The 14,798-nt window shown below is 50.6% G+C and overlaps 1 protein-coding gene across 1 annotated transcript in view; it reads left to right on the forward strand.

Annotated features, from left to right (window-relative positions):
* The window catches only part of LOC106042769 (beta-2 adrenergic receptor), a 32,309-nt gene extending 19,306 nt beyond the window's left edge, over positions 1 to 13,003 (forward strand). The window contains exon 2 of the mRNA XM_048080391.2: positions 9,803 to 13,003. Coding sequence (XP_047936348.1) covers positions 9,803 to 9,837 — 35 coding nt within the window. The 3' untranslated portion in view covers positions 9,838 to 13,003. The remainder of the gene's footprint in view (positions 1 to 9,802) is intronic.
* The last annotated feature ends 1,795 nt before the right edge of the window (positions 13,004 to 14,798 follow it).

The raw sequence follows: 14,798 nt of genomic DNA on the forward strand, positions 1-14,798 counted from the left end.
CAGCAGCAGCTCCTTCCTTCTGGGGGACGGCCACGGGGGCCGTTTCCTCCATCTGGCCCCGCTCCGGACCATTTCTGGCATCACATGGGGTCAGCGCTCCTTGCACGTCTCAGGCTGGGCTTTGCCGAGGAAGGAGAGCAGCGTGGGGGCAGGCAGGAGCGTCGGAGCTGGATGCACACAAGCCACCTGCCTCCTTCTCAGCTTCTCCCAGCAGGAGAGGAAACCCCAGTGGCCACAAGTTCCTGGCACACCAAACAAACCTCTGCGGCTCAGCAGGGCCCGGCAACGAGCAATGGAAGCGTCACTTCCAGCCTCCCCGTGCCTCTGCCTAGCCCTGGGGCAAGCGCAGGATTCACAGGCTGCCTGAGGATAAAGGACTTGGCTTTAAGGTTGCAAACAATTTCCCACATCTGAGGCCATTCCACCCGTGCCCTTGGGATCGGAGATCATCCGCACCCAAGCCTCGCATGGGAACAGTGCCTGCGAGAGGGACAGCCACGAAGCTGCACTTGAGAGGAAGGGGGAGGACATCCTCCTATCTCGCACTCTGCTCCTGCCTCTTTGCCCAGGAAGAGGCCCAGGGAACCGCAACAGCATCACAAAAGCTCACTGCAAAGCACTAACGGGGATGTTCAGTCTCTGTGTTTCTGAAGGGGGACATGGCAATGCCCAGTTTCACCTGCCCTGAGTTCCACCGGTGTCCCGGTCCCTTGTCCAAGGCTGAAAACCATCCTGGAAATGTTTGGTTCAATGAGGCAGAACGTAGGTTACAGCAATCTAGCTGTGACTGTCAGATTGCCCCAAAAGGAGAGATTCTGTGCTCTGAGTGACCATGGGACAGCTGGTCACAAATGCTTCTTTCTTAATACACTCACAGGCAAGCACCTGCTGATGTGCCGCTGTCACCTCTGCTCCCATCCCTGGCCCTTTCTCACCCAGAGGGCCCTTGTTTGTTATTTATACTTATAAATTTGCACCTAAAAGCAGGGCAGGGGAAGCACCTGGGCTTAATCTCTGCCTTAACAGCCCTTAGGTTTGGTTGTCTTGATGGTGGTCCACCTCTGTGTCCTGGGGCTGGACATAGCCTACCTAGCAACAAATCCCAGTGTAGCAGGAAAATGGAGAACTTCTGAGTTAGTGGGAAAAACACTGTTGTAAAGTCATCGGGAGGTTCTATTTCAGCTGGTTGTGACCACCTTGTTACTTAAATAACAGAGTGGCACTTAAGTGAAGGGTTCTTGCTGCTGCAATTCACTGGGAGCCTCAAGAGTCCTTAAGGAAACTGCCACTAGAGTGCCCCTTCATGCCAGCATGGCACCTAATGTGTTTGACAGCCCTGCAAGCTCAGTGTGCTACCCAGAGGGCAGCATCTAGGCATTTCAAAGGAAAATTAGGTCTTTGCGACTTCACAGCTGGCTGTCAGGAAAGAAGAGACGTCAGTGTCTCCATGTATGCCCTTTTTCATGCTACATGACCTGGGCCTGGCCCACAGCAGTGCTACCTGGTGCGTTTCACAGCTTCACAGAATGGCTGGGGCTGGCAGGGACCTGGGGAGATCATCTGGTCCAAGCCCCCTGCCCAAAGCAGGGTCAGTGAGAGCAGGCTGCTCACAGCTGTGCATTTGACTGTGGCAGGCGAGGAGCTGAGGTCCCATCCCAGCACCTTTCTTCACTAGGATACTGAACGCAGAGCAGACGGAGGAGTGTGCATGATGTTTGAGTCTTCTGTTGTTCCTACGGGAAGAAGGACTTTCTGTTCATTGTAACTTGTTTGATTTGTTTTTAAGTCTGTATTAGTTGAAACAACATCAGAGGAAACTGGGTGTAAGCCCAGCTTAAGGAGAAGTGTATGTTGGCGTCACACCAAGGAGAGGAAGCTTGTGTCTTGCCACAACCCAAGACAAATGCACTGCCTGCATTATCTGGCGTGCAGGGCTTTGGTTATAACAGCACACTCTGTCATGATTGCAGGCTTGCGGAGCATCAAAAGGATGCGTTTTTTTCCATGGTTGCGAAATCATGTTTCTGCACCTTGAGAGCATAGGGAGATCCCATATACGTGGTATTCACACGTGGCCAGAATGGGGATGCATGCAGCTCTGTAGGAATGTATGCAGCTGTATGGGAATGTGCAGTTCTATGGGAATGCGTCCAGCTCTGTAGGAATGCATTCAGCTGTGTGGGAATGCATGCAGCCCTGGGGGAATGCACGCAGCGCTACCCAGCAGCAAGGTGCCCAGTTATCAGATCTGTGTGGGCTGAGTGCCTGTCACTGGCTGTGTTGCAGCTTTTCCACGGAGCCTTGTCTCAGTGCTTCCAACAGTGAAGAAAGTCATTTGCCTTACATCATGTGTGCATGCAGTAGCTCATGTTTCACAGGCAACCTCTCCCATTAAGGCTTCAGAAAGTGTCTTCTCTTTCTGTAGTCCTTCTTCTTGCCCTTATAGTTAACATCACGATTGCAACATTTAAGTGAAGTCTATCAACTGCACAGACTGAACGCACAAGAGCAGCACTTTGCACTATTGTCAGAAAAACACAGCAAGGAAAATCATTTGCAATCAAACAAAAAAAAAAAACATAAAACCCCCAAAAAACATTCCGCAGGGCTCCCAGCTCTCTGACAGTCAAGAGTTTCTGCTGGGGGACTACAAGATTTTGCAGTTTGACTTAATAGTTTCAAAGAAAATTGCTATTCTGTTGGGAACCACCTTCAATCTATTAAATGATTAAAAAAAGCAAAGTAAACCGTCCCCTTCTGACTTCCCCAAAAATCAAAAAGGAAGCAAACAACCCCCTCAGAAAATCTGGGGCAAGCAAACAAGAGAGAAGTAAGATAACATAGCTTTTAAAATCTTGTTGCTTTGCAGCTGTTCCACATTCTGGCTACTTTCCAGAGTTACTTTGATGATTGACTGCCAGGAAAAAGAAGTCCTTCAAATGTAGGATTTGATGAGGACATTTTCTAAAGTTTCTCACTAAAGGAAAGGAGGATCCAGGTATGGGTTTTAGTGGTGTCATCTGCATCAATTGAAGAGCCGGTGATCTTCACGGAGCCCCTGGCAGATTTGAGTGTATCCTTGTGGTGAGAGATCTGTGTTCCCCAACTGGTAATAAAGGACAAAGAGGACTCAGAGAAGTTTGATAACAACCAAAAAGTGGAGATGGGAAGTTAAGTCAGTGCTTGGCTAGTAGCAAGCAAGCTGGGGATGTGCTAAGGGCTGACACCAACTGGGAAGTTGTGTCAAAGTTTGGCTTGGTTGCACTGGCTGCTGGATGCCTCTTCCCTAGGAGAGCTCAGGGGGAAGGAGTACAAAATGAGCACAAGCCGATGAGAGTGACAGAGGAAAAATACTACTGAGTAATAATGAATCCTGAGCTGACAGATTCATTATAAAATGCTCAGAGACACTGCCAGACATTCCCAAAGCTGCGACTTGTATCTGGAGTCATGGATGGGCTCTGTGGAGGGAAGGTGCTGTGTCAGAGCCCTGCAACAAAATGAAAACAAGTAGTATCACCATGTGTCACCCTGTACAGCCAAGTACATACAGGCCCTGAAGCACAGGTTTGGGTTACAGCAAACTGAAAGTGTTTTGTTTTGTTTTTTCCGTTCAAATAAGTCTGGTCATAAAGCAGGCAAACTCTGGGACTGATGCGCTCTGTGGTTCCTTCTGACCTATGTTATACCTCAGCTTTTTATCACGCATTAACTGGTTCCTCTTTTACTTCAATCTGTGAAGAAGCAACTGATGGTTTCTTTCATGTTGTTGCACTCTAGGATCCTTCTTACACCCTGCTCTTTTAACGTATGCTATTTAAAGATTACAGGAAGAATTGTTGGCAAATGGTAGGTGACAGTTTGCTGAAACATAAAATAGAAAAAGTTTCCAATGAGACATTGAAAAAGCATAAAGGGAAGGAGGGGACAATCTGTAGACGGTCTGCACCAGAGTTTATTCAGTCAGAAGACCTCTGTTCAGATGCACAGGCTGTGCAATGCAAGGTTGACAGACTGTCTAGTTGCCTGGGATGCAGGAAGGCTTTTGCTCTGCCCTCACTTCACCCTAAATCTGGTTGATGCTTGGAAGGGTTGTTTGGCTGCCTTGCATATAGCTACACTGAGCTGAGGACTGAGTCCTAGAGGAGCCCATTTCTCTCCTCTGGCTGTGAAGACAGCCTGGATGACTAGCTCAGGTGGAGAGCTCCACAGCGAGATGAAACCCTGGGCTTTTTGAATTCTCCAGGCTGTCTGAGAGCCTATCTGTGCAGTATCTGCCCTGGGGATATCTGGATTTTGACTCTGTAGGGCTTCTCAGTGTGGACTGGAAATTGGGGTAACCTGAGCAAGAAAGGCTGAAAGCGTCCCCTGTGGGAGCAATCCATCACAATGGACCCCAAAAAGGTGAGTGTGCTGGGGCTTTCCATGATTTCCAGGAAGCACGAGAGATCACTTGAGTTAACTCTACTGCCAATCTACAGCCTAGGGCCAGTGAAGGATTTTTCCTCTCTTCATCCTTCCCTTGAACCTTTGGGAAATGTCCCTCAGGGGCACTTTGAAGTCCCACTGTAACAGTGTAGGTAATAGTCAATTCCCTTTGATTGAAAAGGTAATTTTTATTTTCTCATCAAATCTTTACCCTACAGAATGATTGCTCTCAAGCCTGGCATGTATTATGAGTAATGGCCAGAAGTGATTTCATCATTAGTTTTCCATCTCTTCTAGGACTGTACTGGTACAAAATAAGGGCATGCAAATTACCGATATCGAACTGGCTATGTAGTCAGCAAGATGCACGCACCCGGCCTATTGCCCATCTCCACACATCCATTGCTGTGTGGGATACACATGGTCCATCCTCTCATCTTGATTGGCCTGTGTGCAAATCCAAGCTTCCCAACAGGCACCAGTCAATAACAGAGACCACAAGGCTTCTTTAGACGACTTCTGTTTTGAAAATTATATTTTGACTTGTGAACCCGGAGGAATTCAGGGCAGAGGAAATGTTGGAAGAGGTCAGGCGAGCTGCACTCCCTCTGCGTTACCCAGAGCAGCAAATAGCGAGCGTTCCAGGGCAACATCTGATTTTCTGCTTTTACAAGGCATATGTTTAGGAGAAGTGATCTGCTGTTTATTTTAATTGCCATCTTCTAAACGTCTTTTCTGTGTTCGCGCACACATTTGGAGACCATAAATAAGGATTGTTCAGGTTATGCTGTTATTTGGGTAGATAGCCCTGTCTTCTGTCAGTGCTCGGGCAGGTCTGTATGCTACAAACCCAGTTCCCCTTGTGCATCAGTGTTACGGTGATGTAAATCAGCTAGGTCTAATTCCTTCCTCAGTGACACTAGCATAAATCTGAAGTCACTCCACTGACGTCAGCACTGTAATAGCAGTGTAAAGGAACACCGGGCCTTCTTGGCTTCACAATGTTGCTGCTGATTTACACCAGAACAAGAGCAAAAGTAGCGGGGCTCAGCATGTCCTAGCACTACGTAACTGAACAGCGGGACATGCGGGATACAGTGGTGACGATAGAGAACAGCTCCGCTGATTTCACAGGCATTATGTTGATGAAAGTGACTTGTAGTGTCACCACAGTTTGGGGCTCAAAGAGCTTCATCTAGCAGGGGATAAGTGAAAAAAAGAATAAGCCAATGCTCCCATGCAAAGTGATTAGTCCTATTGCTGGTCACTACTCCAGGAGAGTTACCTAGGGGTAAATCTGTCCATTTATCTTGACAGACTGCTCCCAGGCAGATGTCAGGAAGGATCAGGGGCTGCAAGCTGCAGGCACGCTGCATTAGCAGTAGCTGAAACTGCTGAGGGCCAGGCGGGAGGGTGGGAGAGCTGGCTGCACTTTTCTCCTCTGAGAGAGCACCCACAGTTGTTGCAGGCATTCTGTGCTGGCAGTGGTCAGGGTGTTAATCCTTACACACTTGTTTCTCTGGATTTTCCCACCTTGTCTGTAAAGGGCTAAAGGTGAAAGCCTGGCTGTAAAAGGGGCGCTGGCCCCTTCTCTGATCTCCCTGGTGGCTTCAGGCAGCAGACTGCAGATTTAAGCAGGAGACAAGAAATGGAAATTTCCTCTTGAAACAGCAGGGTTTCCCACAGTGTCTTGCTGTTTGAAAGAGACTTTGGCTCTGGCTTTCTGGTGGTTTTCTTCTGGGAAGTCAGAGCCCAGTGGCCACTTTGGCGTCTGTCAGCCTTGCTCCATTAAAGCCAGTGGAGACAAACAGATTTACACCCGCTGGTCTGCGATCTTCTGTTGGAATGGGGCCAATCCCTTAATTGTTCTTAAGTGACCTGTAATGGCACGGGTGTGCTGCGAGTGGCACAGGGTGAAATGCAGCCCTGCGTGCTGTGACTGCTCCACCGCCAGCACATCGACGTGAGGCCTGCTTGACCCAGGGTAGCCTGGAGGTGCCACGGAGCAGGCCGTGGCTGTGAGTGTCCCAGGTACCTCCTACTCTTTCTGGGAAATGGGAAGCCCTCCACTTTTTTCCTGTTTTACACCAACTGAGGCCGCGCTTTCCTCATCTCTCTACCCAGAGCAGCCTCCCCTGTGCTGCCGGAGGTGAGAGGCCCAGGAGAACCTCGGAAACCTGCCAAGAACTGCAGTCCTTCCCTCTCCACTCGCTATCCACAAGGCTGGCTGCAGGCAGGAGAACGAACGCCGTTCTCCATGCTCCTGGCCCCAAGGAGGCCCAGCCACGGCCTGGCGCTGCTCGGAGGCACCTGGCGCCCACTGCCCACACCGTGTCCCCCCCTGCTGCAAGGTGGCCCCGGGGAGATGAAACCAGAGCCAGGGGAGCACGGCCCAGGTCTTCCCACCCTTCCTGCTCTCCCCAGCAGTGAATAACTTAGCCCATGCGTTCACCGGCAGCAAGCCGCAGAGTTTGCCAGTCATGAAACAAAACTGATTGTTGCCATAGGGGTCTGGGCTTGAAAGTGAAGCTCATCCAATGCGGGAGCAGGAGAGGACACTGGACTTCTGTGTCCTATCAAAGCTAATCTGCACGGCTGGGATTCGGAATACCAGACAGTCACTATTATAATAATAATGTCATAAAATATCCAGATATCAAGAAACACGGACTTCTTTGGCATTCTTGGCAAGAGTGAAGTCAAGTCAGGACCTTGGGGCTGGCCTGCGAGGGGTGAGGGCAGTCAGTAGCACCATCACCAGTCCCAGAGCTCTTCCCACGAGGAACGGTGGCAATTAAATCACAGCAGCGGAGGAATGCAGGAAACTTAACCTTGCTCTGCCTCATGGGTGTCTTTCCTGAAAGTAGACATGGGAGTTGTTTAGAGAATTCCCTCCTCCTTTCCGGATGAACTCTAAAGCAGTGGCTTTGCCCTTGGAGCTGCAGCATGGTTCAAGTGTCCTTGTAAGCTTACAGGCTCCATCTGTAGGATAGTAGAAGAAGAGCCCTTTGGCTTCAAGCTGATGAAAAAGGGCAGAGAAGCATCGCTGAGAAATTCCAGTTTTCTTCTGGAAAGATTCCAGCATGCTCAGCATACCGTGTTGCAGAATGTCACTGATTTTCTCATTGTTATTTCATATTTGGGTATAGTTTTCTTCCCTGGTTAAACTGTCAGCCCTTGGTCTCATACTGCATGCCTGTGGGGCTGCTGCCTGTGGAAATCACTGGAGTTGTGGAGATGTTATCACTCCACATGGGAAATCTCAGGGATTTTCTAAAGAGCTCCTGATTTGCAAGATTTCTGTGCCACAGTTCTGACAGCCCACAGTGCCCATATGTAAAACTAAATGGTAACAATTAACATATACAAATCACCTAAATCCAGCTGATTTAGCAAATCAGTTTCTCCTCACCTTGGTGTTTAATGATTGCCAGCCCCAGCCCACACTTCACTGCACCAGCAGAAGTAATTGCAGCTCACAGAGGTTTTTTAGAGTAAGAAACATAAGAGGTGAAAAACTTTCTCCTTCTTTTGTGCAAAGTAGAATCCTTCTTGGCAGTACAAAATTCTCCACAGCATGCTTGATTTTATGCTCAGGGTGTAACTGTACTTTCTTAAGTACTCCACCCCAACATTTCTGGTTGTGCATCCCCGACCAGCCCCGTGCACACATCTCCCCCCCCCAGTGTCACCTGCACACCCCAGCCACAGCTGGAGCTGCTTTGAGGTGCAGAGCTTGGCTGTGGCTGGGCTTTTTCCATCTGGGCTTTGGCTGTGCCCTTGAATCTCCCTTGGTGTCCCCCTGTGGTGCTCTGCAGCTTCTGTGGCTTTTGCTCCTTCCTGGTAGAGGTCACAGGTCCCTTGTGGCACTGGGGAGAGTTCCCATGGTATCTGCTGTTGCAGGGATGGGATGAGAGGACCAGCCCTGCACGCACGCTCCAGCCCCAAGCCGGGCAGGGGTGCTCCCTGCCCCATCTCTGGATGCAGGGGTCAAAGAGCGCTCGGTTCCCTAACCGTGTAAAATCCCACACTGGCCCAACCTCAAGTTGAAATAAGTCTGAAAATGTCACTGCTGTTCTGGGGGATTGTCTTGGTACCTGGAGCCACCTGAGTGCAAATATTTTTGCTAAGCTGACTCTGTGTCCCAGGGCTGGCTCTCATGGGGCTGTCATTCCCACCGGGAACCCCTTTCTCTGCATTCCTGCTCTGCCACCTGCTCCAACAGCACCCTGCAAAGTCCTCTGCTCACCCTGGAGAACTCACTGCTCTTCCTCGTATTTGCTTAAGTCAGCGTGCAGAATAAACCCCAAGTTTTGCAGGAGAGATCAGTGGTTTGACATCACAGGAGCCAGGGATACTCTGAAATGGCAGGTAGGAAGGAAGGAAGGAAGGGTGGAGGGACAGACACACATTGCAGGGCAGATGGAGAGTGAAAGGTTTTTTAAAAGAGGTGCTGGCAACTGATACTGTTGCAAATCAACCCTCTCATATTGGAACTTCAGCTTCCATTTGCGCAAGAAATTCAGCTTCGTCTTTTATACCCAGAATTCTTCTGAGAGAGGTGTTGTGTTCCCAAAGAACAGGATTTCTTTTTTTATTTCTTTAGATCCATTCTGTTTGCAAATGCTGCCCCCCGACTGTAATCTTTGCCACGTACTTATTAAAATGTCGCTTTCAAATAAACAAAAGCACAGGCATATCTAGTACTTGTTCCTTTCTCTATCTCAAGATTAATTTCCCATTTTTCCATCTAACATGTCAGTCATTCAGGTATCTCCACAATCAAGAGAAAGCCCTGTTCCTTCCTTTTTGTAGATTCACAGATATTAAAACCAGAAGGAAACATGTTCTCATCTTCTGGCCAGCAGACCTGAGCGCGTACGTAGAGCCGCATCTGTTTATTCCAATTATTTTGTGCAAAGAAGTGCTTTTCTGCTTTTTGGTAGGCACTGCAGGAAAACTATTGCCCGGGTGCTAACGCACCCAGCTGTCCCTGCAGAACGGCTCAGCTGCTCATCTTGCACAGCCCAGGATTACAAGGGCACTGTAGAAACATTGCTGCGGCCCTGGGGGGCTGAGGCTCACCTGCCTCGAGGAGGTGCAGCCCGGGCATGTGGTGCTGTGCATGGGCAGGGGGCATGGAGAGAGGTTGCTCCTGGTGCCCATGCACCCGCTGGCTCCCTCGGGGGATGTATCAGATGAGTGTCTGAAGGCTAAGGTGGAGCCAGTGGGCATGGGGTACAGCAGGCAGGAGCAGAGAGTCCCAGGGAAGTGTAACCTCTTCCCTGGCTTCAGCATCTGAAGCCATCCTCTATTCCAACCTCTACTATGAAAATCTGATGCATTTTTTTTTTCTTCTCTCTTTCTCACACAGAGATCCCTGGGTGTCCAGGAATGGTTGAGAGCTGAATGGGCCGACCTCTCTTCCTCACCACCCTGAGCTCCTGAGGGCTCTGAAGAGATCGAGTGGGAGCACAGCCTTGGTTCTCTGAGCCTGGGGATGCTGCGGGAAGTGATCGCCTTGGCAAATGTCTTCATTTCAACCCCTAGCCCATCGCGCACTGCCTGAAGGAGAAGCTGATGAAGGATTACTAGAGGGCCAGGAAAGGCTCTACCAGCAGCATTTCAAGCATCGGAGGACGCAGATGGGGAACCAGCACTAGGAGAGGCACTTTGCAGGAGTCACTGCAGAGAAATCAGCTCTGGAAAGAAGCTACAAGAGCCCTGTGAACTGACAGAGGTGAATGTCTGAGTCACCACAAAAGGTGCTGCAGGGTTTTCCTGGCACAGCATCCTTGGAAGGCACTTTCAAAAGGGCAGGGGGGATCAGGACCACGTGGCTGTCTCCAGTGGCTGGTTCAGAAGAGCCACAGCAAGGTCCCTGCCTTACGGCCAGATCAGGAGAGTGGCAGGATGTGCCCACAGCCCCCGTCCACGTGTTGGCTAGGGCTCCAGACAAACAGGAATCTGACCAAGACTCAGGGAGAAGGAGCATGGAAGATTGCTTTGGTTTATTCTGTGCTTGTTTCTCCTTCTGTTATCTTCTCTGTCTACCTCTTTTTCTCTTTAGCCCTAAATGTACTGCATACGGGGCACAGACCCACGCAAACAAGCAGGGGAATTAGCACAGGGCAAATCCTGCCCAGTGCAGTTTGCTGTTGCCAGATGGGGCTGACGTTGCACAGTGCAAACACAACCTGGCCTTCATTTGCTCCATATGCCGACAGATCTGCAGCTGCAATGCCTGGACTTCAGCTGGGAGAAAGACTCGAGGCTGGCAATCCTACTTGCAAGCAGTCATATGCTAGGACGACGAGCCACTCATGGGAGCCAAGTTTAATACCCGAGCCCCAAAACAGCACAGAGCATCCGTCTCTCTGCTGTAGCTGTTGAAACGAGCATGCTGGCAGGCTGCACACTCAGCTCCTGCATCGTGGATTTTTAAAAATTCATTCAGCGGAGAAAGAGACAGAGATATAGGGAGTGACAGAGGAAAGGCAGGAAATTTTAGGAAAAAAATGATTCAAAACCGCAGGGAAACTTGCACTTCTTAATTGCAGATGGCGTCCCAGTGGCAGACTGGTGTGTCCAGCGGGGAGGCTGCAGGTCTCTGCTCACCGAGCCTCTCCCGGAGGCCTGGGCAAAATGATCTGGTACTGACCTGTGCTGGGACCTTCTCTGTCTGGCTTCCAGCTGCAAAACCCTTCCCTCGTGTGCAATCGTATTTATTTATTACCTTGCTGCTTGATGCAATGCTGCTAACAGGGCACCCTCCCCACACACCTCCCATGCTGGGTGAGGACACAGAGAGGGAGCGCGTGTTGTGCATCTGTCTGTGAGATGGGAGCAAATGGACAGACAGACAGACACCTGCCCTCCCCTCAGCACTATCTGCATGAAGCACAGTGTTACCAGGCAGGTGACGAGGGCACACAGTGGGTCATGCACATGCAGGGACAAGCAGGCTTCTGTGGTCAAAGTGCAGCAGGTGTAAATGCCTCCATCATGCCAGATCCGGGCACGCACACGGGGTGTGGGAGCACCTGAGTGTGAGGCACGAGGAAAAGGGTGCCAATAAAACAGGAATGCATTGCTTGGGCAAGCACAAATTTTGGTTTTTGGAGAATTAAGAACAGGTTGGACAAACCCTTGTTGGGAAGGACAGTGGAACAGGAAGGACAGTGGGACAGCAGTTCGCTGCCTAAGCTCTGCGGAGCCCTTCCAGCCCCATGCTCTGTGTGCAGCCGATTTTGTGCAGTGCTTATGCACAAATCACTTTTTCCTGCTTCATGCCCAGATCCTGCCCTCCCAGCTGCAACAAAGCAAACGTCCCCTGCCTTGGAAGAGCCGTGTCTCTGGGCAAGGGGCTTTGTCCAAACCTGTGCTGCTGCTAAAAGGAAATATTCCCCAACCAAAAACCTGTTCCCTCAGAAGATTCCTGGCTGGCTCCAGTCACGTATTATGTACTGGAAACGCTGCCCTTGGGATTAGCATTCAGGTTAGAGACACGCATGGGATCTTTGTAGGTCTTTTTCTCACAAATCCTCTCATGCTCAAGAGCAGTTAGCAATACATGAGATGGATGTGTTTTCTCCAATAATTCATCAGAGTGGCCCCAAAGCAGTGACCTGCTTATTGCTGATTGCTTCCTTGCAGAGTCATAAGAGTTGGATATGGAAGAGATGTATTACAAATCCATCTGCCTATGGACCTTCAGGCTTGTTCCATGTATTCCATTTACTGGTGGTATGCTCAGTCTATTTTTAAATGCATGACACCAGGGTTAATGTGCTGTCCTTTGGGAGGCTGCTCCGTAGTCCAAGTCAAGAGCTGCTATTAGCATTGCACCTGCATTTCCTCCTGAAAATTTCATTCCATTATTCCTAGTGATGGGAATAATCAAATTCCCAGTTATTCCTTCAAATACCCGCTGCTCGTTATGTCCTGGGCAAGCTCTGCCACTTGAACTGCACTCCTCCTGCCTCCCCCACGAACCTCTCTGGCTCCCTGGTTTCCGCTGCTCTGTCCTTCCCATAGTTTGGCACAGAACGAGCCTGTTTGCTGTTAAATCAGAGGTCAGGGTTTTTTGTCAGGGATCTGCGCCCAGGAGCGAGCAGCCAGGACCCGTAGCAGAGCCCAGTCTCCCCAGTTGCTTGGAGCTGCTCTTCACCTCCTTGCACAGCACACATGGTACAGGAGCGGGGCAGATGCGGAGACGTGTCCGAGTCAGTGGTGAGCAGCTCACGTCCCACAGGGAGCAAATGCCTGCTAGGGAGAGCGCACAACCACCTCTCCATCTCTGCAAAACGCAGGCTGAGAGATGGGGCAGGGGGCACTTGGGCACCGTCTGTGCTTTTGCTGCCTGGAAATCGGGTCCGTGAGCTCAGCACCGAGGGCACCCCACCGAGGGCACCCCACATCCTGCTCAGCAGAGGGGTGCTGAGCACCAAGGCACGTGGAGCATGTGCTGGGGCAGCCTCACGTGCCGCACTCGGCCGGAGCACTATTGTGATCGTAAGAGCTCTGTTCTCTCCTCACTGAACAAATTGTTCCTACAAATAAAGAATGAAAAGCCCTCCTCTTCCCACTCGTCTTTTTTACACTATTCGTCAAGCAGTGCTGTGGGAGGGGACAGCACCGGGGTGGGGGGAGCACGCCACGCTCCTGGGGACACCAGGACAGCTCGTGGAGAGGTGCCCGGGGTCACCTGGGGAGGGGTCGAATGCAGGCAGAGCAGCTGGGGAAAGCAAATGGAAAGGGCATGGGAGCAGGGAATCTCCGGGGAGTTTGCTGAGGCAGCCGGGGTGCAGCATCTCCTGGGGATGGGGCTGTGGGACCAGGCTGGAGGGAGCTGAGCAACGCAAGGCAGTCCGGGGTGGTGCTGGGCCTGCAGCTGCTGTGGTGTGGGGCAGGAGGAGCAGAGGTCAAGGAAACCAAGGAGGAGACAAAAAGATGAGGGAGGGTGCTGAGACTCCCAAGGGTTTCTCGGAATGATAATAAAGGAATCTGGAGAGTCCCTTCCATGTGGCAGTGTGTGCTCCCAGGGGCTCCTGTGGCCAAACATCAGGTCGGTGATGCACCAGAACAATCCTTAATTGCCCCTCTCCATCCCCAGCTGCTCCCACCTGTGATTTGGGGCAGGGTGGCGGTGACAACATTACAGCTTTCCACAAGCAATCGTCTGGAGAAGCATTTGGTCCCTGCGCGCCGAAAGAATCAGAACAACACATTTCCAGCAGAATTCATGATTAGACAATTAATCATCCCAATTTAAACCATTGGAGGGCCTGGAGTGCCTTGATACATAAAGATGTTCGAGTCTGTGGTTGTGCTCCACGGCTGGCAGGGAGCACGGGGCTTTAGGCAGCATCTGCACTGCGGCTGCAAGCAGCCTGGGAGGGGTCAGTTGGGGGGAGCGGCAGGGAGAGATACCCCGAGAGCCTGGGTGTCTTTTATCGAGGAGTAGCAACAGCCTCCAACTGTTGTATAGCTGTATACACGTCCCCACAGTGCTATAGCTCCACTTTTTTGTGTGGCTGAGTACCACAAAAACTCAGCATCCTTCCTGCCCTGCTTCCTGAGGACATTTCCAAAGTCACTGAGGGCTCAGAGACTTTTACGCCACCCAAGTGCCTGCACATCCACAGTAACAAGGCTTGTCTAGCCTCTGCAGGCCTCCAGCAAGCTAACAGGATGCATTTTCCCCATCTCTCAGACTTCGTATCCAGATTTACTGAGCTCTGGGGTCAGTCTGGGGTTTTTGGGACTGGATTGTGAGCCTTATTTACCAAGAACACAACCAGACATCCCATGATGTGTCCAAATATCTTTCTGAAGTTCCTAAAGCTTTAAAGCAATCCTGAGAAAAGAGCTGTGAGATTATTGCGGCACAAAACTGCAATAAACCTTTTCTTCATCCTTTCATGGTTAGAGGTATGAACATGAATTATGGCAGCTTAAGCCTCTCGAGAGCAGCATGTAAAATTGTTTTCTCAAACTGCGGGTAAAGAGCCTTGTTAAGCTAAGATGTCAGCACTCGCAAATGCTGCTGCCTGAATGGGGCTCTTTTACGAGCCAGTTTAATCCTTCCAGGAATTGAACGACCCCTTTCTGCCCGCTCTGAGCATCGCATTCACTCCTCGCTCCCTTCTTCCCTGCCTGTTTGTTCGCTCGAGGCTCTGGCACCGTCATCTCTTGCAGCAGACGAGATGTCTTGCAGCTTGCAAATGTAAGTGATAAGAAGAGCCCCATGTTTGGCTAGCTTACCTGCTACTTGGCAAAGAGCAGAGGCTATGGAGGAGTCAGGGGTTCTTTGGGGGCAGCCAGCAGCAAAACCAGAGAAAAGAAATGCCCAGTGCTCCAGCTGCAAC

The sequence above is a fragment of the Anser cygnoides genome, chromosome 14 (assembly GCF_040182565.1).
Source record: "Anser cygnoides isolate HZ-2024a breed goose chromosome 14, Taihu_goose_T2T_genome, whole genome shotgun sequence".
Lineage (NCBI taxonomy): Eukaryota > Metazoa > Chordata > Aves > Anseriformes > Anatidae > Anser > Anser cygnoides.